At 58.4% G+C, this 17,801-nt stretch overlaps 2 protein-coding genes across 5 annotated transcripts; one reads left to right on the top strand and one right to left on the bottom strand.

The window, feature by feature from the left end:
- Positions 1-544: 544 nt before the first annotated feature.
- Positions 545-8,214, top strand: SLC39A13 (solute carrier family 39 member 13). 3 transcript variants are annotated; one of them, XM_026511945.4, is made up of 10 exons: positions 545-650; positions 2,113-2,421; positions 4,149-4,262; positions 4,548-4,672; positions 5,072-5,179; positions 5,295-5,384; positions 6,141-6,191; positions 6,465-6,597; positions 6,787-6,886; positions 6,996-8,214. In XM_026511945.4, exons 2-10 carry the CDS (start codon positions 2,121-2,123, stop codon positions 7,069-7,071), a joined length of 1,098 nt encoding a protein of 365 aa, XP_026367730.1. In that variant the 5' UTR covers positions 545-650; positions 2,113-2,120; the 3' UTR covers positions 7,072-8,214. The 3 variants fall into 3 exon arrangements, with proteins under 3 accessions (XP_026367730.1, XP_048071429.1, XP_048071448.1); XM_048215472.2 differs by having other exon boundaries at positions 6,465-6,886; XM_048215491.2 differs by lacking the exon at positions 6,996-8,214 and having other exon boundaries at positions 6,465-6,593.
- Positions 8,215-10,483: 2,269 nt separating this feature from the next.
- On the bottom strand, positions 10,484-16,733 carry PSMC3 (proteasome 26S subunit, ATPase 3). Of its 2 annotated transcripts, XM_026511942.4 has the most exons (13): positions 16,670-16,733; positions 16,358-16,435; positions 16,022-16,105; positions 15,316-15,441; positions 14,784-14,888; positions 14,609-14,671; positions 14,209-14,346; positions 13,617-13,760; positions 13,352-13,500; positions 12,146-12,242; positions 11,778-11,923; positions 10,861-10,942; positions 10,484-10,665 (listed from the first exon to the last, which is right to left on the bottom strand). In XM_026511942.4, the coding sequence occupies exons 1-13, from the start codon at positions 16,673-16,675 to the stop codon at positions 10,555-10,557; spliced, it is 1,329 nt and encodes a 442-aa protein (XP_026367727.2). In that variant the 5' UTR covers positions 16,676-16,733; the 3' UTR covers positions 10,484-10,554. The 2 variants fall into 2 exon arrangements, with proteins under 2 accessions (XP_026367727.2, XP_026367726.1); XM_026511941.4 differs by lacking the exon at positions 16,670-16,733 and having other exon boundaries at positions 16,022-16,102; positions 16,358-16,484.
- Between the last annotated feature and the right edge of the window lie 1,068 nt (positions 16,734-17,801).

The raw sequence follows: 17,801 nt of genomic DNA on the forward strand, positions 1-17,801 counted from the left end.
ACCAAAGCATAAAAATAATTCGATGAGTAAGAATAAAATTCCCTCTTCTGAGGTTCCCGGGCCTAGGCCCCTCCCTGCGGCAGGCACTTCCCCTTTCCCTTGTTCATGGAGGAGCCAGGCCGGTTTGACTCAGAGCTGGAGCGCCCGAGCCAGGAACCCAGCGGACCCCGGCCGGGCTCGGGGCTGCTCCGGCTGGCGGCCGAGCGCGCCCCCGTGCGGCCGCGGGCGGGACTGCGGCCCGAGAGAGGAAGCGGCGGCCAGACCCGCAAGCCCAGCCACCCAGCCGCTCGCGGTCCCTGCGGGGCCGCCGCCCCCGCCCTCCCCAGCCGGGCTGAGCGCCCTGCCCCTGGGGCTCCCATTTCCGCCCTGCCCTCCCCGCCGCCCAGCGTCCGCCCGGGCGGAAGTGCTCCGGCCTCCCGGGTCCCCCACGGCCGCGAGGCGGAAGCGCGCCGCGACCGCCGCTCCCCCCCGACCCCGCGGCGCGCGGCGCGTCGGGTTCCGGACGGGTCCCGTGTGACGTGGCCGCGCGCCGGGGGCGGCTCCGGGCTGGGGGCCGGGAGGCAGAGCCGGGCGGGGCCGACCCGGGGCGGGGCGCGGCGCCGCTGCTGGATGGCCGGGGCCGCCCGGAGCGCCGCCGCCGCCGCCGCACGGTGAGTGACCGCCCGGCCCTGGGGGCCCGCGCCCCGGGCGGGACGCCCCGGCCGATCCCCCCGACGCCCGGCCCTGCCGGCCCCGGGCAGACCCGGGCCTCTGGCCTCCCTTCTGGCCCAGAGCCGGGGAGTTCAACTTCCTTGGGCTCCTCGTCTCCCCTGTCGCCCCGCACGTCGCTGCCCATCGCTTCCTCGCTTCCCCCCTCCGCGTCCGTCTCCCACTCTCTGGCTCTCTCACTCCTGACTTTCTCTTGCTTTTTCCTTTCCTTCTCCCCTCTCACCCTCCGTACCCCGTTCCCCTGTCCCCAGACTGAGGACCCGCACCTCCGTGTGCCCCTGCCGTGGCCTCCAACTCCGGACTGGCCCAGTCCTGCCTTTGGGCCCCAGGGAACCCCGGTGGGCTTCGTCAGGGTCTCCCGTAAAGGCCTGGAGGCCCTGGATGCGGGCATCTTTTCCACCCTCCCACCTCCATCAGGGAATGAGGAAACTGAGGCAGGGACATCGCTGGCTCAAGGTCACGGCCAGATGAGGCAGGGCAGACCACATTTAAACCTCATGCCCGAGTTTCCAGATTGAACTTCTCTGTCGGTTGACTCACATCCACGTCCTGTGATCCGGTGGCTGGGAACCTTCCTGCTGCCGGTGCCCCAGGCCTCATGCAATATAAGGAGGGCTTTCCCGTGCCTCCTCCATTGCCAGGCACCGTCACCTGCCTTAGGAAGCTCATCTCATCTTCGCAGCCTGTGAGGGAGGCCGTTCTTCTCTCATCCTACAGACGAGGAAACAGGCCCAGAGAGGGGCTTCGAGGGCTTGCCCGCACTCAAAAAGCTGCAGGTGCAGAGCACAGAGTTCGGGGCAGGTCCCCAAAGCCTGGGCACTGCCCATCCGCGAGGCAGCTCCCGACTGAAGGATCTTTCTCTTTGGTTCTACCTCCAGTCTGTCTCTGCGCCCTGGGGACAGTGGGCTCATTGCCAGGACAAAGCTCTGATGGTTCTGCCCTAGCTCCGCTGCTCTCTTGCCCCACCTGCACCGTCCAGTGTTGCCCATCAGGCTAGACAGCGGCAGCCTCAGTCCCCTGGGGTGTCCTCACTCGAGCACATCCTGGTGGCAGAGCCTCCCCTGGCAGCTCGAGACACCCGGCTGGGCTGGGCCTGCCGGTGGCTGAAAGGAACCCAGCCAGCGCCTCACCCCATCATTAGGGAAAGTTTAGCCTCAGGCAGACACGCTGACACACTGTCTGGAGCAGGCTCAGGAGGAAAAAATGTGTGGTCCTTGGTGTGGAAGGGTAGAGTGCCTTTTCTCTGTGCACCCATCATTGGACACATCAGAGGCCCTGGGCAAGGCAGGCGGGAGAGTGGATGCCATGGCCGCTTGTCTGGGGGGAGGGTTAAGATGCCACGTTTGCTAAGCAGGTGTGCAGCCAAGGGCGGCAGCTCACGTAAGAGGCCTTTGTGTTTTTCAGCGCGTGGCATGCCTGGATGTCCCTGCCCTGGCTGTGGCATGGCGAGCCAAAGGCTCTTCTTCTTCACTGCTCTTGCCCTAGAGCTCCTGGGAGGGGCTGGGGGTTCCCAGCAGGCCCTCCGGAGCCGGGGGCCTGCAGCTGCCTGTCGCCTGGACAACAAAGAAAGCGAATCCTGGGGGGCCCTGCTGAGCGGGGAGAGGCTGGACACCTGGATCTGCTCCCTCCTGGGCTCACTCATGGTGGGGCTCAGCGGGGTCTTCCCACTGCTCGTGATTCCCCTGGAGATGGGGACTATGCTGCGCTCAGAAGGTAGGTGACCGTCCTCTGGCGCCCAGGGCAGCCGGTGGCATGGGGAACATCATGCTGCTCTTCCCGGGAGAGTGGGGGCCCAGGGCCCAGGATACAGCCTGTCTGGGGTGGAGGACAGGGACAGCACACCTGACTTCTCACCTGGTGAGACCAGGGTGCGCGTGCTCATTTGTTCGTTCATTTGCGCATTTGTTTATTCTGAAAGAATAAAAGCCAGCAAACATTCACCAAGAAACAATATAGATTGTGGATGGAAACGTGGGTGCCAGGCCGCTTGCGTTCCACACCTGGCTCCGCCGCTCACCAGCTGGTGGCCCCGGGCAAGTTGCTAACTTTAGGCTCCCAGCCTTAAAAATGGGGATTATACTAGTATCGACCTCATAGGTACCACTGTGAAGAGGAGAGGAGCTCATACCGGTGGAGCACTTAGCAGGGTGCCCGGTGTGGGGGGAGGGGCAGCAAGCCCCGGACTGGCCACTGCCGTGTGCTGGCGAGCGGAGCTCTGCCTCTCCCTTAGTGCAGAAGAGCCCTCCCACCGAGGGCCGAGGGCCGGTGGGTCTGCCTTACCCAGGAATACACGAGAGGCTGGGGGCGGGCCACCTCTGGGGAGGGGACCTGGCGGGTGGGGCACAGGCCGGGGCAGAGGCTCCCCTTTCGCGCCGCAGACACGTCTGTGCACTGTCCGTGCACAAATGACACGTTGTCATGAAAGCTAAAGAAGACTAGATGGGTCGCTGCTAAAAACACGGGTGCCTGCTGCCCCAGCCAGGAGTGCAACGTAGGTCTGGACCCTGGCTCCAGGAATCCGTTGGAAATGCGTGCTCCAGGGGTTTCTGCTGCCTGCTAGGCCCGGAACTGTTCATTCAGCAGACGGTTATGAGCACGTCTGTGCCCCACGCCAGGCTGAGGGCTGGCGCCACAGCTGTACAGAGAGCCCTCGTGGGGCCCTGCTATTATGGCCTGTGCATGATCTCAGCCCCTGTTAGAGTGCCCCTGTGAGGTCAGCCTAGGGGGGACTGGGATTTTTAGCTCCATTTCACAAATGGGGGAACAAAGGCACAGAGGAGTTCTTTGACCAGGCTGAGGTCACGCAGCCTGGAAGCAGCAATTTCCTCTGGGATCCCACCCGACTCCCCTAAGCAGCCTCTGCCCTCTGGGCCTGTTTCTCTATCGAACCCAGCGTTTGGAGAAAGCCTCCTTTGGGGTACTTCCAACTCTTGATGCTATAAGTCTGCAGAAGTCCCCAAATCTCTCTCTGTCACTTTTCTGAGAGTAGCAATGGCTGAGAAAAGAGAAATTCCCACTTAAAGAGCACTTGCTATGTGTATTGTTATTTAATTCCCACAAGGTCCCTATCAGATAACAATCATCCCCAGTTTACAAATGGGGAAACTGAGTCCCAGAAGTAACCTGCCCAGGGTCACCAGCTGGTGGGTTGTGGAGCTGGGACCTGTCGAGCTCCGGAGTCCTGTCTCTTAACCACGAAGTAGTGGTTCCACAGTCGTCCGGCAGGTGTGATGTATTTCTTGCTGAGCACCCAGCCAGTGCTGGGCCTGGGGCAGTGGGGGCGATCCAGGAAAGGCAGCAGGCCAAGTCCAACATTCTGGAGGCTTGCAGTGTGTTTGGAAAAACACAGCGCCCAGTAAGCTGGGTGGGGCAGAGGTCTGGCCAGGGGCTCTGAAAGGTCAGCCCCCAAGGCCCGCATCTCTGCCTCTCCGTTTTTGTAGCTGGGGCCCGCCGCCTGAAGCAGCTGCTCAGCTTTGCCTTGGGGGGACTTTTGGGCAATGTGTTTCTCCACCTGCTGCCTGAGGCGTGGGCCTACACATGCAGTGCCAGCCCTGGTGAGTGAGGCCACAGTCAGGGGGCAGGAGGGCAGAGGGAGCTGGTGCCCACGCCCAAGGCCTGCCTGCTCCGCCAGAATGACTGGGAGAGGGCATCTGGGCATCTGGCAAGGAACTTGTCCTGGTCCAGCACCCTGGCCCCTGTGGGAGCCTCTAGGGCCCACCTTCCCCACCAGCAGTCCTGTCCCGCTTCCCCTGTCACTGCCCCTGACTAGGTCCCATTCCAAATGGCCCCCCCTTCTGTGGCCCTGGCTTGGCCTGGCCTGTCAGTGCTGCCCCCTGCAGGTGGTGAAGGGCAGAGCCTGCAGCAGCAACAGCAACTGGGACTGTGGGTCATTGCTGGCTTCCTGACCTTTCTGGCATTGGAGAAGATGTTCCTGGACAGCAAGGAGAAGGAGGGGACCAGCCAGGTGAGCCCCAAGCCCCGGAGCCTGGATAGGTCAGCCTCTGTTATGTGGTGGTGCCGGGGCCTGGAGGCCCAGATTCTGAGTTGAGCCCTGAAAAGACGGTCTCTTGGGCATTCGCTCGGGGCTCTGGGAGGCTGGGCCAACTGGGAAGATCCAGGGAATGACGACGTTGGCCGCCGCTGTGGCTTGTTCTCATAGACTTGGCGTGACAGCAGTGTGGAAGGTGGTCGGCTGAGTCTAGGGGACACAGCTGATTGTCTGGGGGACATAGCAGAGAAGTCTAGCTAGACAAAAGGGCTGTTTCCTTCCTCTGTTTCTCCATCTCTCACTCCCCTCCCGTGTCTACCCTGGCCAAGTCTGGGAACATCTAATGTTCCCTCTCCCTCCTTCTCCTGGCCCTAGGCCCCCAGCAAAGACCCCGCTGCTGCTGCTGCCGCGCTCAGTGGAGGCCACTCTCTGGCCCAGACGGCTGCAGAGCCCGGCGTGAGTGCCGTGGTCCAGACCATCAAAGTGAGTGGCCCACTCAGGGCCCCCTCGCCCTGCAGCTGTTTCCCCCCGCCCCCAAACTGGCAGGCCCGCTGACCCCTGCCCCTTGGGTCAGCTGGCTTCCTCTCCCCTCCCACAGGTCAGTGGCTATCTCAACCTGCTGGCCAACACCATAGACAACTTCGCTCACGGGCTGGCTGTAGCTGCCAGCTTCCTTGTGAGCAAGAAGGTGAGTGGGGGTTGGAACAGGCGCACCCCAGGCATTTCTGGTGGGAATGATGGTGCCTGTGTTGACCAGTTGGCTCTGCCTCCAAAAATAGGTCTCCAGTCTGTGCACTTCCCCACTCCTTCCATCAACCAACACCCTCATCCAAGCCCTGAGGGCTCCAGCACGTGGCCGCCTTTTGTCTGAGCCCCTGGTCTGTTCTTACTGCGAACACTCCTTGTTGGGATTGCGGACCTCTGCCAGGCTGCTAGGCTTGGGCCCTGCCTGCTTCTAGATGCTTCTCACCCACTTCTTCCCTCTGCCTTCTCTGATTTAGTGGTCTGCCTACTCTTGAGCTGGCCTAGCTCTTTCCCCTCTCACGGCCTCCACGTCACACTATTCTGTCTGCCTGGAATGTTCTTCCTCCCACTCTTTGAAATCCTGGCTCCTTATCCTTCAGGCCTCAGCTGACATGGCCTCTGCTGAGCCCTCATCTAAATGAGGCCCCTGTCACTCCTGCCCATGCCACCCGGTCCGTCTCTTCCCCCGCAGCATAGCACCTGTCACTGTGTGATCTTGTGGTTCCTTGTGTGTTCATTCAAGCCTCACCCCCCCCCCCCAGACTGTTAGCTCTGTGAAGACAGGTTTCTTGTCTGCTGTATTTCTAGTAGCCAAATGGTGTCCAGCCAGGGCACCCAGCAGAGTAAATATTTGTAGACTGAGTGGACAAGTGGGTGCCTGGCCCTCGGCCCAGAGCCCCACAGACTCCCTTCCCTGCAGATTGGGCTCCTGACCACCATGGCCATCCTCCTGCATGAGATCCCCCACGAGGTGCGTGCCAGAGGGTTTCCATGGCGGCAGTGTGGGCGTGGGGCTTTGGAGAGGGATTTGGGGTGGGAAGCCCAGCAGTGGCAGCCTTGGGGGCTGGGGTTTGGAGGCCTGGAGCGGCTCTGCCCACCATGCTGCAGTCACCTTCTCCGCTGTGCTCCATCCTCCGGGGGAGAGGGGGAATGCGGGCTGGGGGCCAGCAGCAGGGCTGGCGCAGTGTGCAGGTCTGTACCTGACCCCCTGGGGCCCAGAGTGATCATCTGGACCTCCCCTCAGGTGGGCGACTTTGCCATCCTGCTCCGGGCCGGCTTTGACCGATGGAGCGCAGCCAAGCTGCAGCTCTCGACGGCACTGGGGGGCCTGCTGGGCGCCTGCTTCGCCATCTGTACGCAGTCCCCCAAGGGAGTAGGTACGGGCGTGGTGGGTGGTGGCGGCCGGTGGTGGTCAGCGGAGGGGCCCCAGGCAGAGGGCACAGCTGCCCCGCCCCGGTGTCCAGGCCAGGATCTGCCCAAAGCCTACCCTGCGGGAGCGGGAGCAGGTGCGGTGCACACGGCTGCCCTGGCCTCCCAGCCAGTTGGGACCTCTCCTTCCACCGCAGAGGAGACCGTGGCCTGGATCCTGCCCTTCACCTCCGGCGGCTTCCTCTACATTGCCCTGGTGAACGTGCTGCCCGACCTCCTGGAGGAAGATGACCCGTGGTGAGCGCCCTCACCCCTATCACCCTCGGCGCTGGGGGGGGGGGGGGGAGGGCTTCTGGGCTCCAGGCCATGCTCAGCCCCCCCGCGGGCCTGGCCCCTGTCCCCGCAGGCGCTCCCTGCAGCAAGTGCTGCTGCTCTGCACAGGCATCGTGGTGATGGTGCTGTTCTCGCTCTTCGTGGACTGACCGTCCCTGACGCCCCCCCACAGCAATAAGAGACTCGGATTCACTCTGTGACCGTGTGTGAGGCAGAGGGAGAGTGCCTGAGAGCGCACCTCTGACCACATGAGAGGATGGGGTGTGTGTGTGTGTGCGCGCGCACGCGCGAATGTGCGCGTGCACACGTGTGACCAGAGGTACTTGTGAGACCGACACTGTGATCGTGCGCTGGGCCCAGGGCCCGATGCCAGGGTCTCCCCCAGCCGCGCTGTGGTCTTGTCTCCTTACCCCGTCGTCCTGCACTTGGCGCCGTGCCAGTGAGGAACAGCAGCCCCGGTCCCAAGTGGAGGCCTCTTCCCAAGACCACAGGGGGAGTGAGAACAGCCCCAGGGCTTCGGGGAGCCCAAAGCTGTCTCCCTCTGGGGTCTTGGGGTTCCTGGCCTTCCCATCAGCCTGAGGGCTGAGGCTGGGGAGCCTTCTCTCCTGCTGTGTCCATTGTCCTGGCCCTTCCTGTGCCAGTTCTAAGGCCAAAGAAAGAAGAGGCAGGTGCTCGTGTAGCCCCTCGCCCACTCAGCACTGACAGTCCTACCCAGCCCAGGCTGGAGCTGGGAGATGCTTTCCAAGACCTTTTCCTCGTGGCTGCCAGCTCTGGGCCGGCTCCTGTTCCCCTAGTAAATGCTCCCTGGCAGCGCCAGCAGCTTTTGCCACGTCCAGCTGCCAAGCAGCAGCCTGCAGGGCAGTGAGCAGCCCTGGGCCACAGAGGCCTCTGGGTCCAGCTCAGGGATGCTCGTGCCAGTCCAGGGTCCAGGCAGAGATACCCTGGGGGCAGGGAGCGTGGGCGTGGCCGCCCCTCCCTGCCCAGGCCCTTTTTCCTGTCCCACTGCGGCTGAGGCTGGGCTGGGGGTGGTGAGGGCTCCGCGTTGTCAGCACTCAGGAATGTGCTCTGGGAGAATGCTGAAGCCATAATCCCCAGCTATTTCCCTTGGCTGACACCCAGGTACTCAGCTGGCCCACTCCACAGCCGGGCTCAGCCTGCTGCTCCACCGTGGACGTTCTGAGAAGCGGCCATCAAGAGGGTCTGAATGGGTTTACAGCACTTTCGCTGTGGTTCCGTTTCTATCTGTAAATAACTATTCTATAGATAAGATGCAAATAAATATTATATACAAACTGGCTCCTCTCTTCTGCACAGCACTGTCCATGGTCAAGCAGGGCTTTTCTGGACGCCCCTGCTCCAGCCAGGCTGGTGGCTGTGTGGGCCCCCCTCCCAGCTCATCTGGCCACCCCGCCCATCTCGTCATCCCTAGCTGCCCCCCCCCCCCCCGCCCCAGCTCTTCTGCTTCATGCTCCTCTCTGAGCAGTTACCCTCGCAGTGCTTGTCGAACAGGGCATAGCCATTCATGCTTTACCTGGCGTGTTAGCTCTGCAGCCCTGCACAAGCCTGGCACTGTGCCGTCGTAGCCGACATCACCCCCCAGGTGGTTGTCCTCATTTTATAGACGTAAGAGCCAGGGGCTTTCCCCCAGTCTGTCCCCTGAGTAAATGGAGGAAGGGTGGTCCTTCCAAAGTCATTTCCAGCTTTGCTTCAATGAAATTAGAAAGAAAGATTATGCAGTCCTTACTCTACACATTCTCACTTCCTTTGAATGTCTGAGAAGGCAGCCTCAGTACCAGGGGGTGCTGCTTCCCCACAGTGTTAGCCCAAGAAAGCAGAAAAGGGATAGTGGAGGCCCACTGCTCTCCAAGCCAAAGGGACCAACCAGGACAGCCTTCAGGAGCCCACTGGCTGAGAACAGCCCCGTCTATGCCGCCCTGCAGTCCGCATCAGGTGTGTGAAGCCCGTCGGCTGCATCCTCAGCGGGCAGGGCCTGGCTCTGACCCACTGGCTTGTTAGCAAAAAGGGAGCCGCCCCACCTGGCTGTGACAGTCCAGGGCCTGGAAGCCCAGGCCTGACCGCGCTGAGGAAGGAATCGAGCTGTCTCACCTGCCCCCACCCTCTCCTTGGTGACACTGGGGCTCCCACCAGTGTTGAGCCCTTTGGGCGGCAGGTACACACGCCATCACGGCACTCAGCCTGCTCAGGGAGGCAGTGAGGCCCTCACTTATGAGTGAGGAAGCTGGTGGGGTGTGAGGGGAGGGGACTGTGGGTTCACTGCAGTGCCACGGCCAAGAGGTGAATGCCCTGACTGGTCAGGAGAGGGAACAAAATGCAGAAGCAACAGCGACCAGAGTCTGTCCCCAGCCGTCTGTCCCCAACCAGGGGACAGAAACCAGAAGCCCTGGGAGGCTGTGCTGGGAGCGCGCCTTGGGCAGGAAGTGGAAGTCAATAGGATTGCCAAGGGGATCACCCCTGGGAGCACCAGCACACTCTAGAAGGCGGCCTGGAGGGGACAGGACTCCAGCGTTGGAAAGCTAGCCAGGAGTCAAGCCCTCCAGATAGACTGGCTCGGTCAGTAGCTCATGAGCCTGTCCACTCGGGGAGAGGGCCGGAAAAGCAGGGTGGAGGAGCTTTTGCTAGGGAGCAAGTAAGAGCCAACAGTTCTGAGGGGTTCTTACTCTGGAAGGCATTCCAGGGCCCACCAAAGCAGCTAAGAGCACAGTGGAAAGCAGATGTGCTTTCCTGTCTGGGGTTTAAACCCAGCTACGCCACCTCAGAGGCATCCTGGCCCAGCTGCTCACACACATCTAGGAAATGGGACTGTCCCGTTGGGGGCTCTGAGATAACTAGATCAAATTTTGCACAAGATCCGTTGGGCCTGGGGCCCAGAACAAGCCCTCAGTGAACCACACGAGGCCGGCTACGATGTGGGGGAGCTGGAAGGTTGAGTAGACAGAGAGGACCAACGAGATCCTCAAGGAAACGGACAGGACATGGGGCCTGATGGGGAGTGGGGCTGACGGCGGAACTGGGGGGCGGGGGAGAACACACCGTGACCAAAGTTTAGGCCTAGAAGGGTTCTCAGTGCTCTTGCTCAAGGTTCATTTCTCAGCAGGAGGGAATGAGCCAAGAGCACTAATGGGTACATGTGGAGAAACAGGAGGCTCAGGTCCCAGGAAAGGGGAGGAATTTCAAGGAGCAAAGACCCAGAGCCTGGCTTTACAGGGAAACAAGCACGAGGGCACCAAAACGCGAAAGGGGAAAGGCTGGCTTCTATTCAGGGCCTTGGTTCTGGAGCTGCAGGGCCCTGGCCTCTGAAGCAGAGGAGTGGGGCACGGAGCACGGACGGGGCTGGGAGAGGTACGGTGAGGGGAGGCCAGAAGACCCCAGGGAGCAGCTGTAGCATGCGCTCATCCTTCCCGCAGGGCCCCGCCTGACAACTGCTTTGAGGCCCACAGTGGTTTCGGGGGTTTCCAGGCAGCAGCACTTGGGGAGGGAGGCTCCCACACAGGCCCCACTCTTCCAGCTGGGCCCTGGAAAGGTGCAACAGACAGTGGCAGGGACCTGAAACCATCTTTTATTATGAATTTTAACCAGCACCAGACCAGGAAGCAGGTGTGGTGGGCAAGCTCCTAGGCGTAGTACTGCAGGTTGGCCTTCTTCTTAGCCTGCACCTCCAGGATGCCCTCCATGTAGTCCTCATGTGTGAGTTCCGTGGCGCCCCTGCGCAGTGCGATCATGCCCTGCACCCAGAACAGACAGGCTCTAGGGTGCCTTCCCGCACCCTTGGCCTGGCTCCCAGAGGCCTCAGCCCCCAGAGGCCTCGGCCTTCTGAGCCTCCTCCCCCCAGCAGTCTCCACTAGCCAAACGCCCCATCCTGTTCAGGGAAGGGGGGCAAGAAGGCATGAAGTAACCCACTCCTCCATGCCACCACTCACCGCCTCCACACACACGGCCTTGCACTGGGCCCCATTGAAGTCATCTGTACAGCGGGCCAGCTCCTCATAGTTCACATCGGGACTGGGGGGCAGCGGGGAGGGGAGACAGACACCACAGGACTCAGTTACTTATGGTTATGGGGAGGGGCGGGAGATGATGTCCCCCTATACTCCCCATCAAGCAGCGAGGTGCACTCGTCCTGTGACATCGGCAAACCCCTTATTCTCTTGTCAGTACGAGATACAGGACAGAGGACAGGTAGGTCAAAGCTGAGACCGGGTTATTTGTGTCTCTTGAGCTCTAGCCTTCTAGAAATCTGCACCTGAGTTTGCAGGGACTGATTCCGCTTGGGGCGGAGGAGCAAGAAAACAGCTATCTACCCCTCTCTGGAGTAGTGCAGGCCCTGCATCAGCACAGAACTGCCCTGGTCTCATGTGCCAAGAACCCCCTGACAGTGCCATGACCCCATGAGGTCAGCGCCACTATCCCCAAGTACCAGACAAGAAAGCTCAGACTTAGACGGGTAATACCATCTACTGGAGATCACACAGATCCGAATCCAAGTCCATCTGGCCCCTGGCTGGATTCCCCAGACCCACACTAGGCTGTGTTCATCTGTGGGGGTGGGGGAGTCAAGGAAACTGAGGGCCTCCGGCCTGTGCACCTTCAGACCATGGGGGAGGAAGAGGCAGGGTGATTCTCAGGAACAGAGCACCCAGAATCAGGGCCTGGACCCCAGCAAGATTCTATCTCAGGCTTCTGGGGAGAAACGGAGGCCGGCATGTGGAACAGTTCTGTGTGAACAGGAAGGGAGAAGGGGTGGGCGGACATCTGGGGACACTCAGTACAAAGACCACAGAGACCGCTCTGCTGCTGCCCCTTCAGGTCTCAGCGCCTTGCTCACGTCCTTGCTCACCTGACGTTCATCTTGCGCGAGTGGATCTGCATGATTCTGGCCCGGGCCTCCTCATTGGGCATCGGGAATTCAATCTTCCGGTCCAGACGGCCTGAGCGGAGCAGTGCAGGGTCCAGGATGTCCACCCTGTTGGTGGCTGCAATCACCTGAGCAAGGGGAGAAGCAGCAACGTGAACCGAGGAAGACGCGGCTCCCAGACAGACAACAGTCAAGGCCGCGACAGGTAGAGAGGCAGCCCAGGGTCCAGATCAAACAGCAAGAGTGTTAAAGACAAGCTCAATTCTAATTCTAGCTGCACTAGCTGGGTGACCAAGAAGGTGCCCTGCCCTCTAAGCTCCGTTTTCTTCACCTGTGATGACAATACTCACCTTTACTTGAGTGTTGGGCTGGAACCCATCCAGTTGATTCAGCAGCTCCAACATTGTCCTCTGGACTTCCCGGTCTCCGGCCTTCTCGCTGTCAAAGCTGGGGCACACAAGAGGCCCGAGACACTGGTGAGGCCACAACTCAGGCAGAGCCTTCCCCTCCTCCAGCCACCAGAAGCCTAACCCAAATGTCCAGGGTAAGGAAAGGTCTCGCTCAACCTGGGGCCCCCAGCCCAGGACTGACAGAACGGGTGTCAGAGACTGGAGAGGCTCCTGGGACCAGCCAGGCTGAGAATAAAACAGTGAGCAAAACCAGCCACTGCCTGGGCTATCCCCCAATGCATGTGCCACTGCAAACTGAGCTACAACTTAGAAATACGGGACCCTGGAGGCCAGGCAGGCATCTCTGTGCAAGTATCCCTCAGGCTGAGAACACATAGGCTAGGCAAACAACCAAGAAAGAACAGGAAAAATACATTCTAGAAAAGGAACAACAGGTGCAAAATCTCTCCCACCAGGGTCAGATGGACTTGGATTAGAGTGGACCTGTAAACCAAAGGAATACTGGGGAGTCTGGGTGACACAGATGGTTAAGCGCCCTGGGTTTTGGCTCAGGTCATAATCTCAAGGGCATGAGGTCAAGACCCGCCTTCTGCTCTGCACTCAGGGTGCAGTCTGCTTGGGATTCTTTCCCTTTTCCGCTCCTTCCCCCTCTGCCCCTCCCCCACCTCAAGCACATGTGTTCAACTGGTCTCTCTTTCTCAAATAAATGGCCTTAATAAATAAATAAAAATCTTAAAAAAAATTAAATAAACCAAATGGATGCTGGGAAGAGGTGGGGACAGGGACAGGTCCAGGATGAAGTAAGTGGAGGGGAGCAGGGACAGCCACCCACAGGACCAGGCAGGCCGTGGTAAGTCCAGCATTTATCCCAAGGAGCAATGGGGGCCCACAAAGGGTTTCAAGTAGGATGTTTGTGTGAGGGAGTGTGGGTGCACGTGAGAGAAGCAAGCAGGTATGAAAGGAACATGCTGGCAGCCATGAGGAGAATGGATGGTGAGGGGAAAAGAAGCAAGGAAGCAAGTTAGAACAAAATTCAGAAAGTAGAACCACAACAGTAGAGCTGTCACTCTTCCAGGGGAAGGAGGGAACAGGGTGGGACAGCTGGAATTCTGAACAATCTCTTGGTGGCACTCAGCACCCCCTTACCGCTTAGTGCCGATGGCATCCAGCTCATCAATGAAGATAATGGATGGAGCTTTCTCCTTGGCCAGAGCAAAAGCATCCCGGACCAGCTTGGCACCATCCCCGATGAACATCTGCACCAGTTGGGGGCCAGCCAGCTTCAGGAAGGTAGCCTGGCGAGGGGGCACGGTGATGAGTCAGGCCAAAGGCACCAAGAGAGGTCCCTCTGAGCCCACCTGGTAGAGCTTTAGCTTCTGCCCACTTCCTCATTCCCTCCCAAAGCACTCACCTTGGTCTGTGCGGCACAGGCCCGGGCCAGCAGCGTCTTCCCCGTACCTGGGGGGCCATACATCAATACCCCTTTTGGAGGCTGGATCCCCAAGTTCTCAAACTTCTCCTTGTGGTTCATTGGCAGGACAATGGCCTCCACCAGCTGCCAGGAAGAAGTCCTGGGTGAGGAGAGTGAAGCCTGGAGGGCTCCTACAGCCCGACACTTAATTAATTTAACCCCAACCCACAACCCTCCTAACGCCAAGTAAGGGACATTGCCTCTCCTTCCCCTGCACCAAAAGGACGAAGAATGCTCACTCCCACCAAAGCTGGCTCCAGCTGCTCCAGGAACAGCAGGACATGGTAGAAAGGTACCAGAGTAAGAACCAGGAGCCTGAGTTCCAGTCCTGGCTCTGGTCCTAACCTTCTGTGACCCTCGAGAAGTCATTTAATCTCTCTGGACCTGTCTCCTAAACTGTGACATGGCACTCTCCTTACCTCTCTGGGATACTATGATAAGAGGCATGTTGGCTGTTAAATGCTCTGGTCAATGAAGCAGAAAAACACAAAAGGCGGAAGAGGCTGCTACTAGCAGCCAGTGTCTCCCTCACCTCCTGAATCTGCTTGTCCAGGCCTCCGATGTCACTGTATTGTTCTGTGGGCCTCTCATCCACCTCCATGGCCTTCACCCGAGAGTCATACTCTGTGGGTAGGGTCTCCAGGATCAGATAGGAGTCTTTGTTCACACCCTGGGGATAGAACACAAAGCCTTCAGATTGGTCCCAGCTCAAGACCAAACTAACTGGCTGGGTGGCAGGTGTCTGAAGTGAAAGGAAAATACAGGACTAGGAAAGACAAGAACCAAAGAGCAAGCTGACGAGCTCAGACTCCCAGGGCCACTCTACCAAGATTCAGGGCCGACAGTGACCTGGGCCTGGGGCAGAGGCTCAACTAGTCAGTGGGAGAAACCTTACTGGAAAAGCCCTGCCTAGGCTCAGGGACACCACTCACCACCAAGTCTCCTGGCTTTAGCTTTTCAGCATCCACCAACCCAATCACAGGCAAGAAGTATGTCTGTAGGAAAAAGTCCAGGTTCAGTCTCTGTTACTGCCCTCAATAAAGGTCCCTAGTCCTGTCCTACATCCACCCCTCACCCTCCTTAGTTCTATCCTTGAGCTAGCCTCACCTGTCGTGTAGAGGTTTTGATCACTGCACATTTACCCTTCCTCTGGGAATCCAGGTCAATATTGGCACCATCCTCTTCTTGGTCATTGGGATCAACATCTAGAAGCTGGGAAGGGAAGTATCTCAGGTCAAGAGGCCCTGCTCAGCCCTCTGAACTCCTCAGAGCCTAGTGCTTCCCAGACCAAGACAATCCACCTCCCTTCTCAGACTAGCCCCAGGCCCAGCAAATGTGTGGCTGATAAGCCAGGGGATTGATAAGATCCCTTCAGGTGTGCTTTTCTGCCCCCCAAGAGCTCTCTACCTCCCAAGTAAAGAGGAAACATGTGTGGCTTCTGAGATCTTTTCAGAGTATCTACAAGCAAGTATATATAGCACCCTGGAAATGCACACTAGGGAGGGGGCCCCAGGAGGTGTAGTTCTAACATGCAACTTGGGCCTCAAAACTTTCACCCGCTCTTTTTTTCAATGGCCCCATCACAGGCTGCCTCCAAGCCTGGCTGACCCTTTCTCTTCCCCTCCACATACACACACACCTCGATAACATTGGAGACAAGGTATGGCAGGGTCTTGTTCACTTTGATTTTCTCACTGTTCTCTTTGATCTTGTCCTTCATGGCTTGGAGTTCGTGGGTAACTCGCAATACTTCACTCTTCATGATCTGGGATGAGGGCGAGTGGAAGCGAATGTTCAGCCTTGGCTCAGCTTATCCTAGGGCCCTGTAATTGGTGAGGCCCAGGCCGCCCGGGGACCTTCCCACATCCATTCGCTCAGCTCTAAGGCTCTCTGAAGGGTGAACCTGACTGTGTCCAAATCCAGCAGAGGTCAAAACGGCCAGTCTGGAAACCCCCTGAAGTAGTTGTAGCAGAGGGAAAAGAGCAGGGCTCTGAATCAAGCAAATATACGTTTTAGCTTCTGCTTCTAATTAAGGGCTGGGTACTTCACCACAGTAAAAACTTCTGTTTCCTCATCTGAAAAATGGGGACTTTCTAAAAGAAAGATTCTCAAGAGGAATATTTAAAGACCTCACTGGAAAAGTCAGTCTGATGAATCGACCTGCCCTCCCACCATCCTGTCCCTCTTCGGGTCCCTTTTAAGGCTTTTCTTTTCTCTTTTTCTAATCCGCGGGCCCTATGTCTTCCTGCAAAGGCCGAGAACAACGTGAAAGAAGCCAATGGGATGGATCTCCAGGGCCTGTCCTGTGGGGGCTTCGCTGTCCGCCACGGGGGCTGTGAGCCCACCTTGATCTCACTGTCCAGCAACCGTGTGCGCTGGATAATCTCTTCTGTGGACATCTTGAGCACCTCCTCCCCGATTCCATCCTGCTGTTAAAAAAAAAATTTTGTTTTAATTCAGGTCAAGGATTCCGCATCCTCCGAGTCCACTCACAGCCTCAGCTTCCCCGCCCATAAAACCAAAATGAAGGAGTCGAGACTATTGCCCACATCCCAAGCGGCCCCGACCCCGGGACCAGGCCAGACCTTGACACCCCCACCCCCAGCCACTTCCTACCCTCCCGCCAAAGGCATCTTCCCGCTGGACCCGGCTCCAGGACCCCCAACTCTCCCAGAGCGCACCTCAGCTTCATCCCACACGGTCGCCATCTTCTCCTGCCGAGTCACTGGACTCTTGAGTTTCGGCAGCAGATTCATATCCTGAAGGAGAAGACCGAAAATCGGACTGGACGGAAACTTCAGCCAGAGATTAATCCTATCTTTCTGAACGTCTGCTCCTGACCAGTGGCGGACTCGCTCTCCAATTCCTGACTCTTGACCGAATTAGTTCAGGCCGCCACTGCCGCAACGAATCTGCTTCTCCGATTCAAAAGACAAAGCCCGGGACACAGGACCCGCCCCCCGACTCCCCCACCGCTCCTGAAACGTTACCACCTTCATCCTGTTTAAGCGGGGCGCAACAGGTGGATGCACTATTGGTCGGTGCGTGCCATGGGCGGAGCCTGGATGTAAAACCGGAAGGGGAGGGAGAAGCGATGGGAACCTCGAGGGCCCTTGGGAAATGTAGTCCTAAACTGGCCAGTAATTGAAAGGGCGCTTTGGAAGGGAAAACTGGACCTCAGAATCTGGGGCAGCTAGGAATCAGGGGATTCGCAAGGTGGCTCTGCTTCCCAAACCATAGACAACATACGCCAGCAGTGTGCAGAGAGCCAAAAAAAGGCATGCCCAAGGTTACCAGAGAGAATCATCAAGCAGTTTTAAAGAGAAATCGCCGCTGCTGCTAACTTCTGCGCAGGTGCCACAGAACTGCCCACGTGGGAAGAGCTGAGCTGACAGCAGCCTCTACAATTAAAGACGTTATGAACTCGCACCTGTGATCGTTTCTTGTCATCTCAGGGAGTAGGGCAGATCTCTGGATCATATGAGACCCGTTTTTGTTGTATCTGTGTCCCTTGCTCTGGAGGATCTCTGCTCACGCCTGAGGAGAGACCCAGGGCACCCCTGAAATGAACTTCTTGTAAGCCACATAGCATATATTTTCAGTCAAGCCTTCGCAAATAACCCCTAAACTTGGTGGGAATCTGACTAGTGGTTTTCTTGAAAGCAGTTGAAGGCAGAAATTTCTTTAAATAACAGCATTTGCAGCTGCCCACTCAGGCTGGCAAATCCATTCTGTAACAGCATTTCTTCCGTCCTCTCAACAGCCCTGCCCTGTGGACAGCTTGGATTATCATTCTCCACTTTATTTATTTATTCATTTACTTTTCAGTAAGCTCTGTGCCCAATGTGGGGCTCGAACTCACAACCCCAAAATCAAGAGCTGCACGCTCTGCCCACTGAGCCAGCCAGGTCCCCTATCCTTCTCCGTGTTAGATAAGGGCGCCGACGATCATAAAGGCTAAGTGACTTGTCCAAGGTTGTTCAGTGAGTCAGTGTCAGCACAGGAGCTGCTGAGCCCAAATTCACACTTGTCAGAGTCGCCTGACAGGAGTCAAGAAGACCAGTTGGGGAAGAAGCTGTCCTGTCTGTGCTGCCCAGCACACGCAAAAAAGAGTCAGAATCACTG

The sequence above is a fragment of the Ursus arctos genome, unplaced genomic scaffold, assembly GCF_023065955.2.
Source record: "Ursus arctos isolate Adak ecotype North America unplaced genomic scaffold, UrsArc2.0 scaffold_23, whole genome shotgun sequence".
In the NCBI taxonomy this organism is placed as follows: domain Eukaryota; kingdom Metazoa; phylum Chordata; class Mammalia; order Carnivora; family Ursidae; genus Ursus; species Ursus arctos.